The 23,646-nt window shown below is 39.0% G+C and overlaps 1 protein-coding gene across 17 annotated transcripts in view; it reads right to left on the bottom strand.

The window, feature by feature from the left end:
* MAST4 (microtubule associated serine/threonine kinase family member 4) overlaps positions 1-23,646 on the bottom strand; it is a 569,187-nt gene that overhangs the window by 56,608 nt on the left and 488,933 nt on the right. For all 17 annotated transcript variants that reach the window (XM_082372998.1, XM_082373008.1, XM_082373012.1 and 14 more), the window contains 5 exons: positions 17,980-18,049; positions 11,955-12,033; positions 6,532-6,689; positions 4,492-4,567; positions 2,449-2,658 (listed from right to left, as the gene is read on the bottom strand). In XM_082372998.1, the coding sequence (XP_082229124.1) occupies positions 2,449-2,658; positions 4,492-4,567; positions 6,532-6,689; positions 11,955-12,033; positions 17,980-18,049 (593 nt within the window). The remainder of the gene's footprint in view (positions 1-2,448; positions 2,659-4,491; positions 4,568-6,531; positions 6,690-11,954; positions 12,034-17,979; positions 18,050-23,646) is intronic.

The following is a 23,646-nucleotide window of genomic DNA, read 5'->3' as shown; positions in this document are numbered from 1 at the left end:
GATACAGTGAATGCCAAGAAATAAGGTTATATGTCTTTTTTATAGTTTATCCTTAATCAAAACTAAACAGAAAACCTTAAAGATGCAGCAAAAAAACCCACCTAACTTCTGGATTGATAATCCTCTTACTATAATAATTACTGCTTTATAAATTAAGGCATATAAAGAAAATCTAAAAAGCCTAAACATGTTTTGGTGGTCTCTTCAAGGAGAAACAAGAACTTCATATCTTAAAAAATTAAAAATAGCTCAGATTACACAAATTCCATTTCAGAAATTGTAAAAATAATCAGTTCATTCCAACTTCTTACTTCTGAGAATTATCAGCTGCAACCAAGGCCAAAACATACAATGAGTTATACTAACACAAATACTATTTTGTCTACTATCAATAGGGGAGATGGGAACTTTGTTAAAACAACACCAAACAAAACCACACACTCAGCATGAGAAGAGAAATAGTTTAGTGGCTGCCGGCAGCAAGCTCCAGCATTCCTGGATTCCCTGTGTTTGTACTTTAAGTGTTGGCCAGTATAAAAAATACTGAGACTAAGATTTGAGAGTAGGTTATAGCTTCCTGTGCATTTTATTTTCTTTGGCTAAATACACCTAAGTGAAGAAAAGAATGGAGACATAAAAGCTTTCCTCTGGAATTGACCTAGACCTCAGGACTTTAAAAAGGCATCAGTTAAATCAAGCTACTCAACCTCAGGGGGACTTGGCCTGAGTGTGCAAAGGATTGACAATGGGAACAGTGGCGGGGAGGCAGGTTAGACAGGCACACAATGTCATGGCTGGGAACTGACAATAATTGCATCGACGGGAAGGCAAAGCCAGGCCTCACAATGTGATTCTATCCAAAGGAGCAAGTTCCCCTGCGACCTGTTAGCTCCAAACTCTGGAAGGACATTGTGAATGTGATTCTGAAGACAGTTTTAATTTTCACAAAAGGATTGAAGGAAAATGTCTATCTGTGAAAATAAACAAGAAAACATCCTTATTCAAACCTGACAATGCTCTTTATGTTACACACGTATACATGCTTCTCTGCCCAAGAGAGAAATTTCTCTAAAAGTCAACAATGTTAATCTATTACATGGTGCATTCAGATGATTTTTGAAACCCTAAGTTTTTTTAGTTGCCATGAAACAACCTGCCAAGTCTATCATACAGAAACAAAATTAAGTGGGGGATTTCAATGTAAATAGCTTCAGCTTTGGGTTCTACCCTTTTCAGGGAATGCCTGTGAAGGAATGAACCACAGAACTTAACCAGTAATTATGGTAATTGCCTGGGACTGAACTATGGAATTAAGGAAGAAGTATCTCACAGAGGTAAATTAATTTTCATCATAATTTATAGTAGAATTGGTCCATGACAAATTGGAAATTGACAACAAAACCTGAAGACAATGTGTTCATCCAAAGACAGCCTGAGAAACATTCCCTTAGTGAGCTGCAAGAGGCTGAAATGTGAGAAATGGGAACGGAGCATAGAAAACTGTTGGCAGGTTTAGAATGGGAAAGGGAGGAAGAATGGGGGCTGCTAGTGAGAGAGGGATCACCTCATCTTGCCACAACTAAATTCAGGGTGCGCAAGGACAGATGGATTTCTAGAAAATTAGGATGCCAATATTTTCCTTCAGTTCCATGCAATTATTTACACAGTCATGCTTAGAGAAAACCACCTACGATTTTATTTACATGGGCATAATGTACGCCGATGGGATACAGAAATACAATATATCCAAATATATTGGCTAAATAGGTTTTACTTGTAGGCTGTGGCTGATCAATTTCAGTCAGGACAGCAATATTATGCATTAATTGCATTCCACTATACACACTCCCTTCCTGTCCTGGGTGTTATCAGGAGCTAGGACTGAAAGTGTTAGGCCTGGAAGGGGCCTGTGTTTATCTGTCATTTCAGAAATTGGATATTTTGTTAGAAGAAAAACTGACACTAATGAAAATATAAGTTGCCGTTTACTACCCAACACCACCTGCAGGTTAATTAACAGGATACATGGCCTGGAAGAAGCCAGCAATTTTCCATTTAGCTTTTCCAGATATTAGAACTAGATAGCATCATCAAATAATGTACATACACTCAGGCAATTTCTAACTTTATGGTTAAGGAGGGAAAAAAAAAAATCACTGCTTCAAAATCCTTCACAATCCACTTATCCTAGAGCCATAGATTGTTGGGACCCAAGGTTCCTGTAAAGGTTATTAACATTAACTTTCTATTACTCTAAATGTTGACCAGAATCAATTCACAGCAAGTAGCGATCAATTTTTTTTTTTTCTTCTTCCTCTTCGCTTCCCTGGAATATGAACTCTTGTCTCATGGCTAAAACTTGCTGAGCAAATGCTCTCATAAAATTTTTCTTGTTTCAGGGGAAAAGCAAAACAAATCAGAAAACGTTATAAGGTGTAGGGTCTATACCTCCTGTAGCAACTTATCTAATTTGTGCTGTAATTCAACGAAGTATCGTGAGGTGATGAGACCCTGGTGGGATTTATCCAAGCAATCACGAGCCAGTTCAATAATCTGATGATGAGTGAAACTAAGCACTCCATCTGCGAGGGGGAGGACGTGGTCCGGAGAGTAGTTGGTGATTATTTCCTTTAGGCGCTCTTCCATCTGAGCTGTAGCCTATTTAGAGATGACAGGCACACACGGATGTAATACAAGGAAACATATATGTAAACAACTCAATAGTCACATTTATCTAGCATTTACAGAGACCTCCACAAGTTATTAAATAGAATTCTAGAAATTAAATTTAAAAGAAGCCTCCCTTCTGTAAGATACTATAATGGTACATATATATCATTATACTTTTGTCAAAACCCTCAGAATATACCACACAACAGAGAATCCCAATGTAAACGATGGACTTTGGGTGATTACGATGTGTCAGTATAGGTTCATCGATTATAACAAATAGACCACTCTTGGGCTGGGGGTGGGGGATGTTGATGGGAGGGGGTTGTGCATGGGTAGGGTCAGGAGCATTTGGGAACTCTGTACTTTCTGTTCAATTTTGCCATGAACCTAAAAAATAAAGTCTATTTGGAAAAAAAAAAGAAAGAAGAAGCAGCAGCAGCAGCCTCATCATGTGGGAAAAAGATCTGAGGTATATAGGAGAAACTGAATCTCCCAGGGTGATAATTACTTTTTTCCTCTGCCCTATCAAATGTAAAGTGCTACATGTAAGCTTCTCCAAATAACTCAGTATCTGTGAATCGCTGTGTTCTCATTTCAGATCTTGGGCTCTTTCAGATAGATTGCCAAAAGTATCAAATATTGTAGCTCTGTTTTTACCTATTCAAAAATCAGGATCGTTGCTGGAGTTCCACAGGGTGGGCCAAGAGTTTGTTCCTTTGGCTGTGTTTTAATGTACGAGGAACAAGCATCCTCTACCATCTTTACTCACACCTCAAAAAGCTACATCATGGGCAAATGGCCAAGGTGATCCCCTTGGTAACATAAATCTAAAATTTCCTTCCCCACTTTTATTTCATTCTCTGGGATCCCCGACTGCCTAATCAATGTTCCTTGCCTGCATTAATTGTATATGCTGGGAGACTCCTTCTGCCTCCTGTTCCCTTCTAAAATCCTAACCGGTATTAACTAGTATAGTCAGGATCTATTTCCCTGGTGAACAAGTGACATGTGATAAATGGCTAAAATGGCTGTAATCAATGACATCAATGTTGGGTTCATTACAAATAATAAGTACTCTACTCCTGATTTATGAAGCCAAAGATTTCCTTTTGCTCTATTGCCTAGGGTTACAAAGGTGATGGGGGAGGGACAGGAACAGGATGGAGACATTACTTCTCCCACACGTGTAGGAACACGCTGGTGGAAAAGCTGTGGAGACGAGGTGACGGGAGCTCCTTACAGCCAGGGCATCCGGCAACAACCCTTGGCCAAGGCCTCTCTGGCTCAGTCCAAATTGCTGGTCTAACAGGGAACACTGCAGCTGGACCTTTCCTTCTAAGTTGAGAGGGTTAGACGTATGATTGCTAAAGAGATTGGAAGCCACAGAAAAGAAAAATCAGGCGAGAAAAGTAAAAGACTTTCAGGACACATACCAATTTACAGGCTTCTGAGGAAGAAAAACAATTTCTGCTTGACCATACAGCAGCAGGCCTAGAACACAGGCAGAAGGAGAACCAGGGTCCAGAGGCCTTTCAAAGCTGACGCTCTCTGGAGTACCTCACCAGACTCACCCAGTGGGTAGGACAACCAGCGGGATTCACGTTACAGCCAGTTCAGCCCACGGACTGTGTGGCTAGTTCTCGGCAGCTTTTAAAAATGTTTAGTGATTTTGTCTTTCTAAAGAAGGCTATGGTGCTATTTTATAAAGAGAGTCATGAATGGACTGGACCATTACTCCCCACGACAAACACCTTACAGACGCTAAACCTAGGTTGCCCGTTTGTTTAGATGGTAGGCATCTTCAATTCAACTCATTACCTTTGGGAATCTTTCCTTGTAGACATGGTTCATCATAATTATTTCATGGTCACAGCAGGCGGGAGAGCGTCCAGGGCTGCAAGCAAAGCAAATTACCCTTTTAAACTTGCCACAGCATGAAATGAAAATAAGCTTTTCATTTATAAACAATTGGTTGCATCAAAAGTACTATGCAGTCTTTGTAAGAAAAGTATATTCGGTAATAAACTACAAAATCAGTCATTAGCACACACGCACGCATACATACTCACAAACGCACAGAAACCCTGAATAGTGTTCATAAAGAAAGCTCCAGAAGTGGAATGCTGCAAATTAATTATAGCTACAATATAAAGGTTCAGAAAACGTTCTTAAATTGCGATTATATTTTGTATGTAGCATGCGTTTGTGTGGTTCTAGAAACCAATTAATGAACTGCAACATAAAAGAAGACAGGGTAGCTACAAACAGCAACATCTAGGGCACGCTGAACTGTATAATTTCACACTTTCATCATACACCTGCGCTCTGCCACGTACCACTGAAGAGGTTTAAGAGTTTTCCACGGCACAGGTGTCACCACTGAAATCCATTTTCTGGCCTGGCAAATATTTATTTGGGATGCTGAGGAAGGCATTGCGTACAGTACGAAACACAGGCATACAACTCTGTGTTTTCTCTATTTCAACAGTAGGTGCCTGCTCCTTCCTAGTGGTATACAGTCAGGCAATTTCAGTGTGAGTTTATATATTCCTCAGAGGACATAGTTGCTTGCAGTAGATATCCTAGGAACTCCTTTCATAAAACCAAAAATGGCACCCATGTGGTAAAATACGATGAATGAATATGTATTGAATGAATACAGCTCTAAATGAATTCGTAAAATTGGTCTTTTATTCCATATCTCAAAATAATCTAACACAATTATGCCATGTAGCTGCATTTACTATATGACACTAAATAAGAAGGGTACAAAGGGAAAACCCTTCTGAGAAAACTTTGATGCTCAACTGAACACCTGACAAACTATGTTTTACAATAAACCTTAATATGTCAAGGCGGACCAGTTCTACAGCATGAAGATCTCATACTGTGGAGGACCTGAAGAAGGACTACCCTGCTTCCCTTGCAGAGAAGGGCCTGTTGTCCAGCTGCTGGGATTGCAGAAGGCTTCAGCTGCCAGTTCCTTCAGGGATGGCCTCAGCTACAGAGCCCCCTCCCCCAAGGCCATGTCCTTCCCAGGGTACCACATCCCAGGACTGAGGCAGGAATACAAAGGAAGGGCCATTTGGCCCAGAGGGACGGCTCTGATGGGTCGTGCCATCCCTAGAGCTCCCTGTGGGGTTGGCTGCAGCTGTCAAGTCTGCACTGCAGCTAGATTTCTCCCTCTGCCCAACCCTGCTTCCTCCCCACCTCCCACAGATGTACTTCCCAAGCACTCCCTAATAAACATCCTGGTCTCTGTGTTAGAGTCTGCTTCCTGAAGAGCCAAACTGTGATACACGTAATTTTTTGAGACAAGGCCAAAACAAAACTGGCTCTGCTCAATGTCAAATGGACTACATATGGTACCCACAAAATACAAGGCATACAAACTCCTAACAATTTGCTCATAATCCTGGAGAAAGTAAGACTTGTTATGGGAAGAAAGAATGAAAGATCTGGGTGGCTTTTCGTAAAGTGGAATCTGAATTCCACATGTGAACCTGAACGTGCTGTCCTTCCTTTTCAGCCAAGCCTCTTCCTCGTAAAATATTAATTGATGTAGCACCATAATTAGATGGTCTTGAAATTTCCAATGGCTCGAAGTTTCTCTAGGTGGTCCCTGCAGTCCATCATGGTTACTGCTACCAGAGCAATTAGCATTGTAAGAATTTAAAAGAAAAATACTAAGATGCCTTTCAATGGTAATTCACAATATCACGTGTAGATGGAAAACTATATATAGTAGTTCATAAATTAATTAACACATATATGAATTACAGGACCAAAAGTCTTCCCTTGAAATGGTTGAAAAGAGATTATCCAGCTCATTGAAATTTTTCAATCAGGGCTACAAACCTCAGACTTCGGGAACGGGGGCGCATGGGTGTATTCCTGCCTCTGCTCTCTGCGGCGATGCTTTCGGTGGTACAGAAATGTTTCGATAAGAAGTGCAATTCATCTGGTGTTGGTTGATATGGTAACTGATGCAACTTCTCCTGGGAGGAGCAGGATGACTGAAACAAACCAAAGTGAGGTTTTACGACTATCTCAAAAAGAAATTCTTTAAATGAATATGAGATCGCAGCGTTAAATTTTGTTATATCACCATTTTATACTATATCCTTTCCATGTTATAATTACAATAGCTAGTGCCTCAATGTATACCTTGATGTTGTCTCTGGGAGGTCAAAATGGCTTCCATATTTCATCTCATTTGTCTATAAGATAATTTCCCAAAACAAAGCTTACTCTCTGGAGAAAACCCAGGCTCCGAAAATGGATAGGACCCAGTCAAAGCCACAGCAAGAAAGTGACAATTGGAGTAAGAATTTAGGGTCATTAAATGACAGATGAGTTCACATGGTACCCTTGCTTCTACCACTCGCCACAAACACTGTGACTTTTAGGTAAGTAACATAAAATGAATTCTGTGATGTATGGTCATAAATAGGTAATGGGATCTCTCTTTACAAATCATGCTATCCTTTGATGCAATTTCCATCAGTATGTGTCCTGGGTAAAAAGGGGAGGGGATAAAGAAGATACTTGTCTTACTAATGCCATTGTTTTAAAAATTGGAATTTTCTCTTTCTGTCTTCTTTGGCTTAGGCTTCTTTATGTTAAAAAAAACAAAAACCTTCAATGGTGGTGAGTTTTTTATCCCTTGAATATAGATTTGCTCTTTGAAAATTGTCACTCACCACTTGGAGCAAAGTAAGGTAGAAAAGGTGAATGGCTAAATAACGCTGTTTTTAATCAATCTGAGAAATATAACTATAAAGCAAAGTGATTGCTTTTTTTGTTTGTTTTTATTGAGTTCACCAACTCTTTTAGCATTCTAACAAAAGAGATGAGAAATGTCTGAGTAATGGAAACACAGGTAGAATAAGCATATTTTGAAAGATATCCCTCATTTGAATATTCCATTCTAGTAGGGTTTTTTTATTTTAAAAAAACAAACAAACCTGCCACACTAAGAGCACACTTCATAAACACTGCAGCACCACAATGCAGTAACTAGAAATTAATGACTAAAGCTTAAAAGTATCCTTATACCTTGAAATTATAAAACACCTTCTAAGTACATACTGAGATAAACAGGACTTTTTACAGTGTAATGAGATTACTTTATAAACTATAAAAATGAGAACACTACTAGAAAGACTTATGAGGTAAACCAAAGCTCTATTCACAAAGTACAGGTATAGTCTTAAATACTGTCACTACAAAGAAAGAAATAAAACACACATAAACTAAGTCAACTCAAGAGATCAGTAAAAGAATAAGAAAATCAATGCCAGCAGAAGACAAGCAGCAGCGATAAAAGCAAAGATGATGAAATGAGCAAACAGGAAAACAGAATTAAGGATTTGTACATATTTCTCAAAGGTAAAGCAATGTCCACAATTCTGAATCCAAGAATTCAAAACCCCAAAACCCAGAAGTTTGTTCATAAGTATACAGTAATCCCTTTTGGTGGCAAAGCATTAATTGAACTGATGGAAAGCTATTTAAAATATGTATTTAATCCACTTAGTACGAATGTTGATTCAGGTTGCTGTAGAAATATTAATGTAGTTGATTCTGAGCTGCTGACCCAGTTGCTGCTGGGCTGTGATGTACAGTACAGGGAGGATCATGTTACCTTTCTAAAATGTGAAAGTTAATTCCAAAAACACACCAGGCTCAAGAGTTTCACATAAGGTACTACGGACCCTTGCTTGCATGGCAAGGACACAAGCTACTTCAGGAGGGTGGTTCCCTCTGTGGAGTGAGGGAAGAGAAAGGGAACGGGTGCGAGGGACTTTAGCTGTATTTTAATGTTTAATTTATTTTAAAAGTTTATTTAACAAAAAGCTGTAGCAAATATAACAAAATATTAATACGTGCTAACTCTAAGACGAAAATTTTGTGGTTATACCATATAACTGAACTCCATAGGGAATGTGCTCTGGGCTTACTGATGGGGACATGTTAAAATGAATGAGGAGGTGGGATAAGTAAGTATTAGAGAAGTGAGAGGCAAGGGGCTTCTCTGGGGAGAGAGCTTCTCTCCTTTCAGTTGGAACAAACAAGGTGTAAATGGGAAAAGGGTGACACTGAACCCAAGCGACGCCGAGATGAGTTTATGGAACTGGGAACAACTGTAGGCTCTCCAAATGGCCCGGGGGTTCAAAAGGTACCAAACAGGGCCCCAAAAGTGAGTCAATAACGGACAACAGAGAAGTCCAGGGGTCAGTTTCAGCAGAGGTCAGGAACTCAGAGGAGAACTTGTGAGTCCAACAGAGGCTGCAGGTGTCATCCTCAGGACCTCATATACTTACTGAAAAGATACTTCCGCTGGTCAACGCATCCTTGGAACAGCACTTTTACTAGAGTTTCAAGAATGAGTTTGGGAATTTCCCAATAAACTGAGTCCCATGACTTTATATTTCTAGTATGTTCTCTAAGTGTGGTGCCAGTGAGTCTCATCACCCAACTAGTTTGCATATGACTTCTGACTACATCAAAAATCAAATCCACTTTCAAAGAGTGAAGATGTACAGAAAAAAACTGTGCTTCTAGTTCTCAAGGCAATTAGAAGAGCTCCCCCAAAATGTTCTGAGTAATGGTATCATTCAAATAAACATTTAGTCTCTCAAGATAACCATTTTGCAAGGGACAGTATCCATATGCATGTGTAATTTTCCACTTGTTATTTATTAAAAGTAATATTATTTTATAGTCATACCTCATATTTATAGGTATTTATTTTCGTATTTCCATTCTTTCCCTCAGCAGAAAATAATTCATCTGGTAAGAAATACATGGGAGATGTCCTCGTACTGCTTCAATTCCATATTACTTATATTCAAATTAAAAATTATGTTCTGAATATTATCTTGGAAAAGCTCCGCAAATTAATTTTAACTACAAAATTTGAAGTTAAGAGAAGCTGCAATCATAAATATTCTGTGGAAGGACTGATTAACTTCACATAACCAAATCTTTACAATTTCAGAATAGAGCATTTTAACACTTGCGAATTTTTTCAGTTTCCGTAATATCCAAGGGATCAAGACATGGCGTTTACCTTTCAGTGTTAGCAATTCTGGAATTCAGCTAACAGCAATTATCTGTAAAACTGAAGCTGCATTTTCAAAGTGTTTGTAACTTATTTGTACATATTCTGTGTTTTCATCTTAAGAAACAACTAAAATGCATTTCTAATTAGCTAAATCACAACCAGTTAACCCAGAAAATGAGACTCTAAGAGTAATTCAGGTTAGATTTAGAAAAGAAGAAAATGCAACTCCTAAGCAGTTTTGCACAATGTTCGCCCTAATATTTGAAGGGCAAGAACATAAAGAAACTGGGGGAAACGAGAAGAAGCATTTTAGATTTTCAATTAGCATTTTTATCAATAACCAATAAGGAGAAAAAATAGCCAAACTTCTGGGCAACAAAACCTACACTCCACAAATTTAACAGTTCCTTTGGTCTTTTGGTAAAAAGGTTAATTTTGAAAGAAAATTCGAGTTTGAAGGGAAAAATAGGAATAAGAGATCAACAATTATACGATACTACCTTCTCCAATAAAATAAACACTTAAGAGAAAAACTGCCCTACCTCTGGGCAGAAGCTGTTAGAAACACAGAATACATGTGTGTGACTAAAAATTGTCTCAGGAAGCTTTCTCTTTAGGCATATATGCAAGTCAGGTACAGCAGTGATTCCATTATGACAGATGGCCAGGTCAGATTTATTAATTATCAGGTTTGTTTTAAGAAATACCTTGTAAATTCCTTAAAAAAAAAGCCAAGCGCCTAGAACCCTTACTTGTATTCTTATTGCTAAGACAAGGGGGTTAGTAGACAGCCCTTCAGTTCATTCTCTGTGCCTCAGAGTTTTGATCCATAAAATGATGACAATAATGACAACCACATTATGAGGTATGTTTCTACAATTAAACAAGCCAATGTGTTGTAAGTAGTGAGACTAGTACCTAACACATAATAAGTATTTATAAAAATATAATTTCCAAAGTAATTTGTACCAAATGGGGTCCAATTCTATGTAGCTCACTTTTGCTTTTTAGATTCACTTTTTAAAATAACGTATGATTTACTAGAGATGGAAAGAAGAAAGATCCTGTACTCTCCCCTATTTTTCTTGCAAAAGAGAAATTTCTGTATCCAAACTATAATAAAACTTGACTGAAGGGCAAAGCAAGGTGATACAGTAAAAATAAAAAGGATTTAGAGTCAAGGAACATGATATACGTTTGGGGCATGGGGAGGATTCAATGAGAGTACGTACGAGTAAGCCACAGACCAAAGAGACAAGTACTCTGTTTACTGGTGGTTGGGTTCTAATTGGAGACACTTAGGAGTCTAGGGAAGAACACCACTTAAAATTTGAAAATTATTTTTTTGCTTTTTGGTCAATCAATATCAGCATTCATTTTCACACTGTGGGCGGCCCATGCTTTCAACATCTAAAATATGAGCAAAGTGAGTCACTTTGCTGTACAGCAGAAATTAACACAACATTGTAAATCAACTATACTTCAATTTTTAAAAAGTAAAAAAAATAAATAAATAAAGCTCCGTGGAGACAAATATCCCACAACATCACTAATTTAAACTGAGAAAGCATGTATCTGACCCACTGAATCACTTCTAGTAATTGCTAGGGCTCCTGTTGAAATGTTGTAGTTTGCAGCAAGAGTATCCTTCTTCCTCTATCCTATTTTCATGGTTTCATCTTGTCTCTTTATTGATCTTAATCTACTACTAAGTTCTTTTAATCTCTCCTTAAAAGAAAGTTCTTATCCAGAAGGCACAGATTTAAGGCTTGCCATTTTTTTTCCTTTGAATGAGAAAAACTGACAAAACAAAACGAAACTCTGCATCTAAGCCACACAAGAAAAAAATGACCCAGGCGATCAAAGTTTAATGGCATTTTCAGTACTAATATCACTGGCGTGGAACCAAAGCAATGAAACCAGATTGTGTTTCCTCCTCCCACCCAAAACACCAAATGGTATGAAAAGGAAAGCTCCCAGTCTCCTCCCAACTGGTGATCCGGGGACTCACTCAACTTGTGCATCATAGTTTAAAAGCCTGCAGCAAAAAGTATGTCCTTTTAATGTTTGTCAGCTCATCATTTGATGTGTTGCCTACTCTGAAGGGCAGACATGCAGAATTTATCCTCTCCTTCCTATCAGGAAGCACCCAGAGAAAGCACTGCCTGTGTAAGAGCTCTGGGGTGTGAGAGAGGAAAAGTCGGGCACTTACAGAGACCGTGGAGCTGGGCGTGTTTGTCCCATAGCCAGAGGAGGGGAGAGAAGCCAAGGACCAGCGGCGTCCATCAGTCCTGGTGAGAAAGTGAGATTAGCTTAGGCCAACACTGGAGTACGGTTACATGGGAACCCCAGGGAAACCGAGTATTTTTAGTTGAACAAATGACACAAACACAGTCAGTGAGGATGTGGAAATGTTCAGCAAGGGCCAGAGTAAACAAACATTATACAGTAGGTTGACTTTTATTTAAAGTGAATCAATACACCCAAACAAGTAGAAAGTGAATGGGGTGGTCCATATTATTGATCTCTCACTAATACACTTTGACAAAAGGAATACCAGGGATAATTACATCAGTCAGACTCAGCAGATTCAGATGACTAAAAACAGAAAGGGAAGAGGAAAAACACTCTTATCTGGAAACTGATAACCGGGGCCATGATCTTTGGAAGGGCCTGAATTCCAGCATGGTACAAGAGCCCGTGGGGACTTCCACTGCATCCTCAGGACTTCTGCTTATTATTTTCAGGGGAGCAGTCCTACTCATCACACCGAGGGGAGAAGGCATCAGGGGGCTCAAGACCGGCTCAAACCTTAAGTGGCAAATAATTTTAGCACTAAGAAAGTGACTGACCTTGTGCACAGAATCTCATAAGAGTTATTATACCTTCTGACACGACCTGGCTTTATAAAGTGTTCCAGCAAAAGCCTCTTGCAGGGTTTATGAGTACGCAGCCCAGCTCTAGCCAGTGACAGGGAGTGAAGAATGAAAATTCTCCACTAGTGATAGAACCTAATGCAAAGAGTAGGGTTACCTGCCCTAATCATAGAGGCAAAGCTGTCAGGAGTCTTAACAGAGTATGGTTTTTATCTCCAAGTTTTAACAGGATGGATAGCTTCTGGGTTGAACACTGGCTATGAATTATAGTCATTACAAGGGTCTCAGATGAGTTGCTGAAGTAGTAAAGACAACACTGTTGCTAAGGCAAGGGGACACCAGAAAGTTAATTTTCTGAAATCTCTGGCATTCCAGAACCATTAATTTACTAGCAATTTTGAGTGGACTATGTCTTCAAAATCATATAACAGTGTGAAAACAAATATACACACATTTGCCACGAGGAATACAGGAAACACATACTTTTCTCAAGAGCTATACTGCTTTCTTAGATGCAGGATCATATGTAGACTTTTTGTAACACATGATTTGATTAATTTACCAAATGAGAGACAAGAGTAGACCAAATTTACCACAGACACATTCACAGTAAGTTGAAGTCAGGGAATTCATCAGCATTCGACTTGACTTTGAGAAATGTCACAATCAGATGTTTATATAAAAAACTGACATTTTAGCCTAAATTATAGTCAAGGGAGAATACAATCATAGGCCACCAGGGATGTTGCCTCCAATAAATGCAAATGGTCCACAAAGACAAAATGGAGAAATTCAGGTGGACAAATCACAGAAGTAGTACAATGTTAAGATTTTAGTAAAATTTACCTGTCGTTTCTGTGACCACGATTGGAGTACAATTGAATCAAGTATGTTTTTTTTTTTAAAAAAAGAAGCAAAATAAGATGTTTGTAAATATACCAGATAAAAGGAATGAAAAGAAGTAAATCACATGTTCTCTAGAAATAATTTTATACTATTGAAAATGTTAAAAGAAAATAATTCTAAAAACATGCTTATAAAGACATCTGACCATCAATTAAATGGACACAGGTTGGTTCTAGTTTATTTGCCTAATTATTAAAGACTTAACCCATTCCTGGACTTTCTATTTTAAACACCTCCAATTTTTAAATGGACTTGTTCAGTCCGTTTAATAGCAATTATCAGAAACTAATCTCTGGAAAGAGTGAGGGACACAATTTCCCCCACCATGATCTTGCTTTGTGATTCCTTAACTCTCCTTTCCCTCAGGTATCAATGAACATATTTCAGATGAATGAACAACTCCAAGAGGAGACATGTTCTTATTAGTTCTGAAGCATAAATTACATTTGCTTACTCTGGAAAACACACAACTAGAAAGATGTTTAAACAAGAATATGCTCAGTACTCTGTTCAGCCACGGACCAGAAATAAGTTATGTTTCATAAAGTTCCCTAAGTTGTCCGTGTCTATTTACTCAAATGGAGCACAAAGGACCATTGCATTTTCATTACCATGACAACCGCACGTCAGAAATTCCTATATATGCTATATACAGTGCTTAAGAGAGAGCATGCCCTTTTCTGAAGAAAGCTATCACACAAGTATAATTTGGATCCTACTAACAATGTTCTCTTTTCTTTGCAGCAGCTACCAGTAAAATGTTACCTGAAAACAAGAGTATATTCTTGCCAAAGCAACAAGGCTTTTTTGAAAAGAGTGCTTTCTTTGTGGGTGGAAACCTTAATGTTACACTAAATGAAAAAGTAAGAAGGGAAAAACATCTGATGGGAACACAGGATACAAAGAGATTGGCAAACAAAAAACAAAAACAAAACCCCCCAAAACCCAAAAAACCCACATCATTTCAACACTAACCACAAAAAGTTAGATTAATATGGTATACAACAAAGGAAGAAAGAAAAGTCCCTATTACAACTGTATGAAGAGGAAGAAGATTTCTTTGTTTGTTTGTTACAGTCATCTGGTGTGAAACATTTTATGGTCTAGCTGATATTGGAACAAGATGAACTATGCCAGTATAATGCAACCAGAGTAACTCTGCCCACCAGTGCTCAACAAGTGCCTCATGACCTGACCTCTCAGCAGGCAGGTCTGTTCCAGTAATTTGCTTACGGAAATATATTCTGAGATTTAACCTGATAAATAACAGCTAGACAGCTAGGAGACATCCACAACATTTATTCAGGGCTCTCTCTATATTTCTTTTTTTTTATTTAAAAAATTTTTTTAAAATTTATTTATTTATTTTTGGCTGCATTGGGTCTTTGTTGCTGTGCACAGGCTTCTCACTGAGGTGGCGTCTCTTGTTGCAGAGCATGGGCTCTAGGCGCATGGGCTTCAGTAATTGTGGCACGTGGGCTCAGTAGTTGTGGCTCGCGGGCTCTAGAGTGCAGGCTCAGTAGTTGTGGCGCACGCACTTAGCTGCTATGCAGCGTGTGGGATCTTCCCGGAGCAGGGCTTGAACCCGTGTCCCCTGCATTGGCAGGCAGATTCTTAACCACTGCTCCACCAGGGAAGTGCCTCTCTCTACATTTCTAATGAAAGTGAAAGCAACTTATGTTACCTAAACCTCTACAACTTCTGGGGAAGGCAGAACAATGTCATTACCTCCATCTTACCACCACCAAGGAATAAAACGTTAAGTAACTCCACAATCAGATGGATTGTAAACCAGCATCATCACAGTGATTAGCAAATTACACAATATGTTTCCTTGCTCCAGACAAAATCTACTACACTATGATGCTCATTTTCATCCTTTTATTTTAACTCAATACTAAAAAACTAACTTGATAATTTTGCTCTCAAACACCTATTAGATAATATGGAAAGCAAGTGTGTGTCATCCTATTTCCCAGTCTGAAATTCAACTTTACAGGGGATGTCTACTGGGGGGTAAATTATCACGTTATAAGTAAGATCAGAAAAGATTAATAAGTCTGACCTTTATCGTGTCACCCAAGAATAATTTTTAAAATAGGACAATCTCTCCCCTCTGTTGGACTGAATATACAAAATGATAAAATGTGGAACTCCCCAAATGGTATTACTTCCTAAAGGCTCAGAAATGCATGCCAAATGGTAGGGAATGGAGACCCATGGAATTTCCATGTTTCTTGAATGAAAAATCAACTTTAAAATGGAAGAAAAAGATGCCTGATGTCAAATAAAAATAGGCCAATTTGAGTTTGCATAGCAAACACAGGGTTCTATTTACTTGAATAAAAGTTCAAAAAGATGATCACTCATGTCCTAATCTAAATTAATGCTTTTTGAAGAGTGTGGAGGGAGTTCCATCTGGAAATTCCTGCAAAATGAACCAGAGGTCTCCTGTGATAATCTTCTGTTACGGTTTATGGTTTATTTGTTGAAAATTAACATGCCTAGGGGTTTGTGTATTTTTTTTTTATAGCATAGAAACCAGATTCATCTGTCCTCCAGTCAGCCACTTAATTATTAGATTATCTTCATTTTTATAAATCTGGCAGGATTAAAAGACTGATTTCAGTCACGTTTAAATGCGGGCTATAATGAGATTTGCATTTTCTTTCTACTTGTAATTAAAGGCATTCCCTTTTTAAGAGCAATGTATTTTAAAGACTATTTTCTTTTAATCAGTTTTTATAAGATTTCCCTTTTCACTTAGAATGGTACCACCACAGTGAATTAATATTCATTGGGCAAACAAACACAGGCTTTGTGGGACCAGTTAATTGTCACATTTTCTTTATGGTGCTTAAAATGAGCACTGAAAGTATCAAAAGTTGGAATTGGGGAAAATCGGGGTATTGGTCTCAGGAAGTCCCTTGGAGATCACATCTTAATTACTCTGTGTCCTCCCTATGGTGGAGGCCTGGTACACATAGGCATTTACCATATGGTGGGGAATGTGTGATTTTACAAGAGAATCTGAATTATCAGGAATTCCGAAAACGCTGCAAGCAGATCCTTTTCTCTGGATTTAGTTATATAAAATGCATTGAATGCTGACAAATGACAGTGAGGACGCTACAGGTTTTGCTCGTTAGTAACACGTGTTAAATCTATTTTTTTAACCTACCTATGTGTCTTAATTAAACGCTACTTTTATTCATTTCAAGGTATGATTAGGTCTCTGAAGAAAATTTAACAAATATCTAGGACAGGGACTTCCCTGGTGGCGCAGTGGTTAAGAATCCACCTGCCAGTGCAGGAGACATGGGTTCGATTCCTGGCCAGGAAGATCCCACATGCCACGGAGTAACTAAGCCCGTGTGCCACAACTACTGAGCCTGAGCTCTAGAGCCCATGAGCCACCACTACTGAGCCCACATGCCACAACTACTGAAGCCTGCGCGCCTAGAGCCCGTGCTCCACAACAAGAGAAGCCACCGCAATGAGAAGCCCGCACACCGCAATGAAGAGTAGCCCCCGCTCGCCACAACTAGAGAAAAGCCCATGCGCAGCAACGAAGACCCAACGCAGCCAAAAAAAATATGTATATACACACACACATATATATATAAACAAATATCTATGACATTCAGACCATAAAATGAATTCATTCTGAATATGCAGAAACCTAGCTAAAGGGGCAATTTTGTTTTCCGTGTGTTTTTCCTGGGTGGAAGGAGGCAGGGTATATACATGTTGAGAGGGATGACGGAACCCAGGAAGGTGAAGATTTGAATGTGACAGGGTGAAGTACACTAATTCCACACACAGAACACAGAAGAGGTGGCTGTGTAGACTCCTCTGACTGGGAGAAATCACAGTAGAAGATCCAGAACTGAAAAGGTTTGATAATGGATCATATGCCCACTGTCCTCTGAGCAACAATACTTTCTCATGACTCACTGACCCAGATATGAGACATATAACTTTGATATTTGGTGTCCAATTCTAACTAAGATAGGAAGAGAAAACATAAAACATCCTCATGGCTTTACCTCAGGGGGATCACTAAATTGCTGGCTTGGTGCCCTCAAGGAAAGGCGTCTTAGAGTTTATACCTTGTGATGCCAAGTAACGTCATTTTTATTAAAAAAAAAAAAAAAAGGTATTTCAACAACAACAAAAACAATTGCACCAAGACATATAGGTGAATCAAGTCCTTATAATATAAGCTCAGATAATTCAGTAAAAATCTGTTGATCATCAAAAGCATGTATGAGACACTGCACTGGGGATGGGAGAAAAGGTGGAAATGGTTTTCTCCTGCCCTCAGTGAGAGCCCACCATCTAGGAAGGACCAAGAGAGGTACATATAGCTCTAAAGGGTAGTGGAGGGAGTGGGGTGGGGGGATGGGATTCTCCACGTAACACTTCATTATTCTACTCACAAGAAGTCCTTACCTCCGTGCAAATGAAAAATGGGCAGAGGCACTGGGGGAGAAGTTTCTTGGACTATCTTGAGGGCTATTTCCTGTAGAGAGAAAGAAGAAAAAAACTTGACATCATGACTTTGTTTTTGTATCTTTTTCTACATCCAAAACCTTCTTCTCTTTAGTAGTAAGTTTCTGTACACCTTCGTAAAATGTCCATGTCCTCAAAAAATGTTTTACTTTTACCTGGAGCAGAGACAGGAGGTCGGCTTCCAGCACAGCTTTCCAAGTGTGTAATATATGAATAAACAAACCTACATCACCAACCAGCAGTTTTCCATATATTTAACAATCTAAATATTTCAGTCCTACAGAATAATGAATATACAAATGTCCTGGTTCCTACTCTTCCAGATGTTAACATTTCCAACAGCAGGATGGATGGAGAAGTATATGCTTCAATTGGGAGGGCGAGGCTTTCCATTTTAAGGAGGCAGTCTTGATATTTTTATTTACAGAAACCGAAATAAAATTCTGAGTTCTCAAAAATGAATCCTCATATTTCAAAGTACATATTTTAAAGGGAGAAATGTCAGAACAAGTCATAAAATACTGGGGAGAACCCAACAGTTCAGACCTATTCCTCAAATGATCCAGCTCTATCTCAGCATGGCCTAGTGGCCCAGCAGGACTAACCCTTATCAGTATTTTCTTCAATAGTCTCTCTGCTCCTAAGCAGCTGGGTGGTGACTGGCCAGGCAGCCTTTAAAAGCCACAGTCACACAGAGGCTGGCAGAGGGTGTCCCCCCCAAGTCCTCTGGAGGCAGGTGGAGCATGGGTTGCTTACTGTAAAGTGGTAGCTCCTGGGGGACTCACTACTTTCCCCATCAGAACCTGTAACCTGCTACTGATCACTGAGAAAGCTTGGCAGGCAGCAGGTGAGGGGAGGTCCAGGGCACTCCAGACCACCCTACCTCCCTCTGCATGTTTAATTAGGTTGGCAGAATTTCCTGAGGACCGGATGGGACTGTAAGCTGGTGTAAATAAGGAGGTTAGGAAAGGCGGCAAACTAATCCTGTATGTTCTTGAAACGAAGAAAATAAATCAAGAAGACATGTTTAATCCTTAACAACAAGCCAGTTGCCACATTACTGATTTCTTACCGGAAGTGACAATTGTAATTAGGGGTAAGGAATACAAGACGGCACCTTCCAGTCAGTACCTAGCTCTAAAGGTAAACAATTTATTACCTGTGTGCAAAAAGAATAGATTAACGCATTAAAGTGGATAATTTCAGTGTTACCTTGAGGACTTCTGGACTGGCTACAACCTCTACTGAAATTTTTCAATTAAAGTCGCAGATTTTATAGTGATAGCATCAACAGATGCCATTAAGTTTATGACAGACAGCACAATTAAAGCCATTTAACTGGGAAGCGCTGAAAAGCCCATTTCTTTAAGGACAGAGAATCAGGAAGCATTTTCCCCCTGCAGCAATGAAATTTATCATGCCTTTGCATCTGTTGTTCCTTGGGCCCCCGGAGAAATGGATTCTGCATTTGCCATCCAGTAATCCAGGACTCTTTTTGTCCATTTATCTACACAGCTAAATTAAGTTCTTTGAACTTTTCCCAACAGCCTTCATTCCCCCTGGCCCCCTCCCCAATTTAGTTTGTGCATCACTCTTCATATTCCTTAAAAGGTCTTGATTTCAAGATGGCTAGAAATCTTGTTTCTAAAGGGAAACAAATCAAATGCCAGAAATCTCCATGTCGATTTTGTTTTTATTTGGGAAAAAAACGTTCGCTTTGCTCACACCCCACATAGAGCAAACTACCAGTAAATTATGAGGAGAAACAAAACAACTGATTGAAGCCAAGGCATTTTGAGAACAATCCCTGCTACCCTATTCACTGAGAATAAATAATAAGGCCAGTGAAACTTGGCACCAAATTCTTAGCCCTGTGTTCTTTGTAAAGAGAACACTATATCTGGAGATTTTATGAGATCAACCAGAACTACAGAGAACTTGTTAAATGTTTTTAAGACTCTGAAGGAGGGAGAGACAAGGAATTATCTTAAAAACCTTTTCACTTTTAGAGATTTTAAGGAGTGGTCCCCCAGGAAGCTGTGTAACATCTTATAATACATGGCGGACCATCACTTTGAGGATGAATCGGCAGAGATAGAGATAGAGAGGTAGGTTAATTTAACTCTGCTTTTTAAACAAACAAACTAACAAAAAACCCAGGGCTACCATGAACCATTTCTCATCTTCGGGTTTTGCCTTCCTATTCTATGCTGCCTTTCCAGGCACTTCCATTAACAATGTTCCTCAACTCCAAGCTATAGAGCCATTCCTATTATCTTACTAACCACAGATCTTTCTTCTTGTTTCATGTCCCACTGAAGAGCTAGTTGAAATGCAAATACACACCCCCCACATTATCACAAAGGCCCTTAAGTGCAATGGGGTATTGGAGAAAATGAAGGTGGCCTGAACTAGACTGATAATTCCTTAAGGACAAGAGACTATAGCTTAATGTGAGGTCAGTTCAGCAAGCTGGAGATAAAGAGAAGGAATGGAAGGACTTCAGGAAGGGGACAGAATCAACCCAAACACAGCGGGGCAATGCAGTGGAGACAGGCTCTCTACAAGCAGGGAATTCAGACTGGTAAGGCCAATGAGTTGTGAACTACATGTATTGGTACTACCTAGTGGAAGGCCTTAAGAGATGTTTGGATGCAAGAGAGATGCTAGAGATTTTAAGCTGGCATGAGTATGCCGAGTGGACAGATGTGTTGCCAAGGAGACAGAGCTAGATTAGGGCATGGAAATCCAATAGAAAGGATATTCTGGTGAGCAAACCAAGGGTAATTGGTGATGGATTAGAAATAAGTCATGAAAAAGATTACAGACTAAAAGTGACTGAGGCTTCCAATGTGAGTAGACTGTCCCATTAACAGGGAACTTTCAGAGAGAATTGGGGCGGTAGTAATAGTAGAAGAAAAGGGTAGATGAGTATTCTAGACATTTTTGTCATTTGTTACAGAAAATTCCTCTATTTTCCTTAGGGAGAAATTAGAAGATTAGCAGATTAAATAGGCAGAAGTCAGTCTTTGAGGTCTTTGTTCTCATTTGAAATAAAAATTGATTTCTATGTTGTCTCTTAAGTCTTAGGGGTACTATTTTGTTATACAAAACAACACTAATTTAGAACAGATTGAATTATAAAGCACACCTTATATAGTCTTAGCTTAGAGATGAGGACCGGACTGTTGTGGACACGCACAGCACTTCCCCAGGACAAGAAAGTAAGATGGATTGAAACCAGAGTCCTATACTTGACCTTCACTGCTCACAGCGCTGTTCTCTGAATTCATCCACCCATCTGCAAAGCAATACCTGAGAGACGCTCAAACGAAAACTGGTGCCAGTTAATTCTCTGCCCATATGTGCAGCACTTGCTTATTACTCAAATCCAGCTGTTCCCAGGGATTTGCTGGCTCTCGGATGTTTGAGTGCCATGACACGTTATAGACTACTGTTTCTGACCTGGTAAAGGAAACCTTAGTAGTGGTCAGGCGTTGAATAGGTAATTAACTCCAGGATCCCCAGGGGCAACTAGCGTTGCTAATACACAGGCAGTACATCAAAACAGTACTTTACCTAAGGGAGCTACACAGGGTGCCTCATTTTAGAGGCAGTTATTGTTAAGAAAGTGATTTCCAGATTAATTAAATTGTTTGATTGCTTTGTAATTAGGTTGGAGAAGTCCTGTGTCTTTACCACAGAGAAACAAGCTGCAAATCTTTTTAGAAGGCATATGCTATACCCACTATAGATTATTAATGTGCTTTTAATAGCTGTCTGTTCACAAAATGATAGTTTCTGGTTGCCTTGATTTTCTATCAGGACTTGAGGGATCCAAGAATTAATGATAATTGCCATTTGAAACTCTTGGTAGATCAAAAGAGCAAGCCCCCACTTGAATCCTTGTTATCATTACTTGGTGATCGGCTTAAATGAGTTGTGACTTCTTTACACCATAACAACCAGCGCTGTGTTTCTTAGTCGTTCTGTAGGAGATTCTCAGCGACGAATTGACACTACTGAAAAACCTTAAGTCCAAACTTCACAGGACCAAACCTAGGACCCCCTCACAAGATGTTATGGCAGCAGATAAAGGGGGCAATGGAACAGTTATGCAGGGACCTCAAGCTGAGTGGACTTTGAAAAATAACAGTTCAATTTCAAGTGAGAACTTTAAGTCTATGCTACCAGATCCAGCGGACGCCAGAGGAGAGTTAGAAATCCTCCTTTCACTTAGCTGTCTCAGAAACTGGCTCCTCTCCAGATATAACTGCAGAATATTAATTAAACCTGGGCAGCTGTTTAGACTCTAAGTGGACGGAGAGAAACCTTGATTGGCCTTCGGTGGCATTCTCTCAGGGTAAGCTGTGAAGTGTTCACAGCAGGCCAATAAATAGACTTTTATGCCTGGGTTTTCAAGTAAAGAGAGAATTATGCACAATAAATCAAGCCTTTCTTAAAATCTGGCCTCTCTGAACCTCTTTTGGTTTTCCCATCCCTGCCACATTGATCCTTCTTACCCAGCACCACTATTCACTGTCATCTGATTAATTCATTCAACAAATATTTATCAATAAATAAATGGTGTGATTTGATTTGCATTTTAGAAAGAGCCTTCTAGCTGTTCTGTGGCTAACGGGCTCTAAGCAGGCACAAATGGAAGCAGGGAGATCAGTAAGGAGGCTACCAGCATAGACAAGGTAAGAGATGATGGTGGTTTGGACAGGATGGGAGTAGATCTCAGGTATGTTCTGGTTGTAGAGCCAACAGGATTTACTGAAAAACTGGACTGAATGGAAGTATGGGGGAAAGAACAAAGTATTGCCATTTGCAACAACATGGATGGACCTGGAGGGTATTATGCTGAGTGAAGTAAGTCAGACAAATACTATATGATACCACTTATATGTGGATTCTAAAAAGTAATACAAATGAATCTATATACGAAACGAAACAGACTCACAGATATACAAGACAAACTTATGGTTACCCAAGGGGAGAGGGAGGGGAGGAGGGACAAATTTGGTGTATGAGATTAACAAACTACTATATATAAAATAGATAAGTAACAAAGGATTTACTGTATAACACAGAGGATTATACCCAGTATCTTGTAATAGCCTATAATGTAATATAATCTGTAAAAACAAACAAGCAAACAAACAAAAAAACCAAAGCACTATGCCATATGCCTGAAACACAATCTTGTAAATCAACTATACTTAATTTAAAAAATGCGAAAAGCCCCTGAAAATCTGGGTGAGATTTACACTCTTTTATTTACAGAGGCACCACCTCAAATAATTTTAAATATATTAAAATGTACTTATGTTCCATATATATGCAATCACATGTAACAATGTTACACTTCTTAGATGTAGCATTTATATTACTCAATTAAACATTGAAAAGTTCTATTATAGTTTTTTATTGTACTTGAGAGCAAATAACATTTTTCCAGCTCACATTATTCAGTACCTAACAGATTTAATAGCCCTATCTGTTTGATACAGCCAAACTAGAAAACAGTGCTAGTTAAAGGTTTGCAGAGAAGGAAAATTCTATAGGCTAACTAATGAAGTTTGAGGAATGATAATTTCAATC

This window comes from Balaenoptera borealis (genome assembly GCF_965194805.1).
Source record: "Balaenoptera borealis genome assembly, chromosome: 2".
Lineage (NCBI taxonomy): Eukaryota > Metazoa > Chordata > Mammalia > Artiodactyla > Balaenopteridae > Balaenoptera > Balaenoptera borealis.
This window is presented reverse-complemented; position numbering and strand designations above follow the sequence as displayed.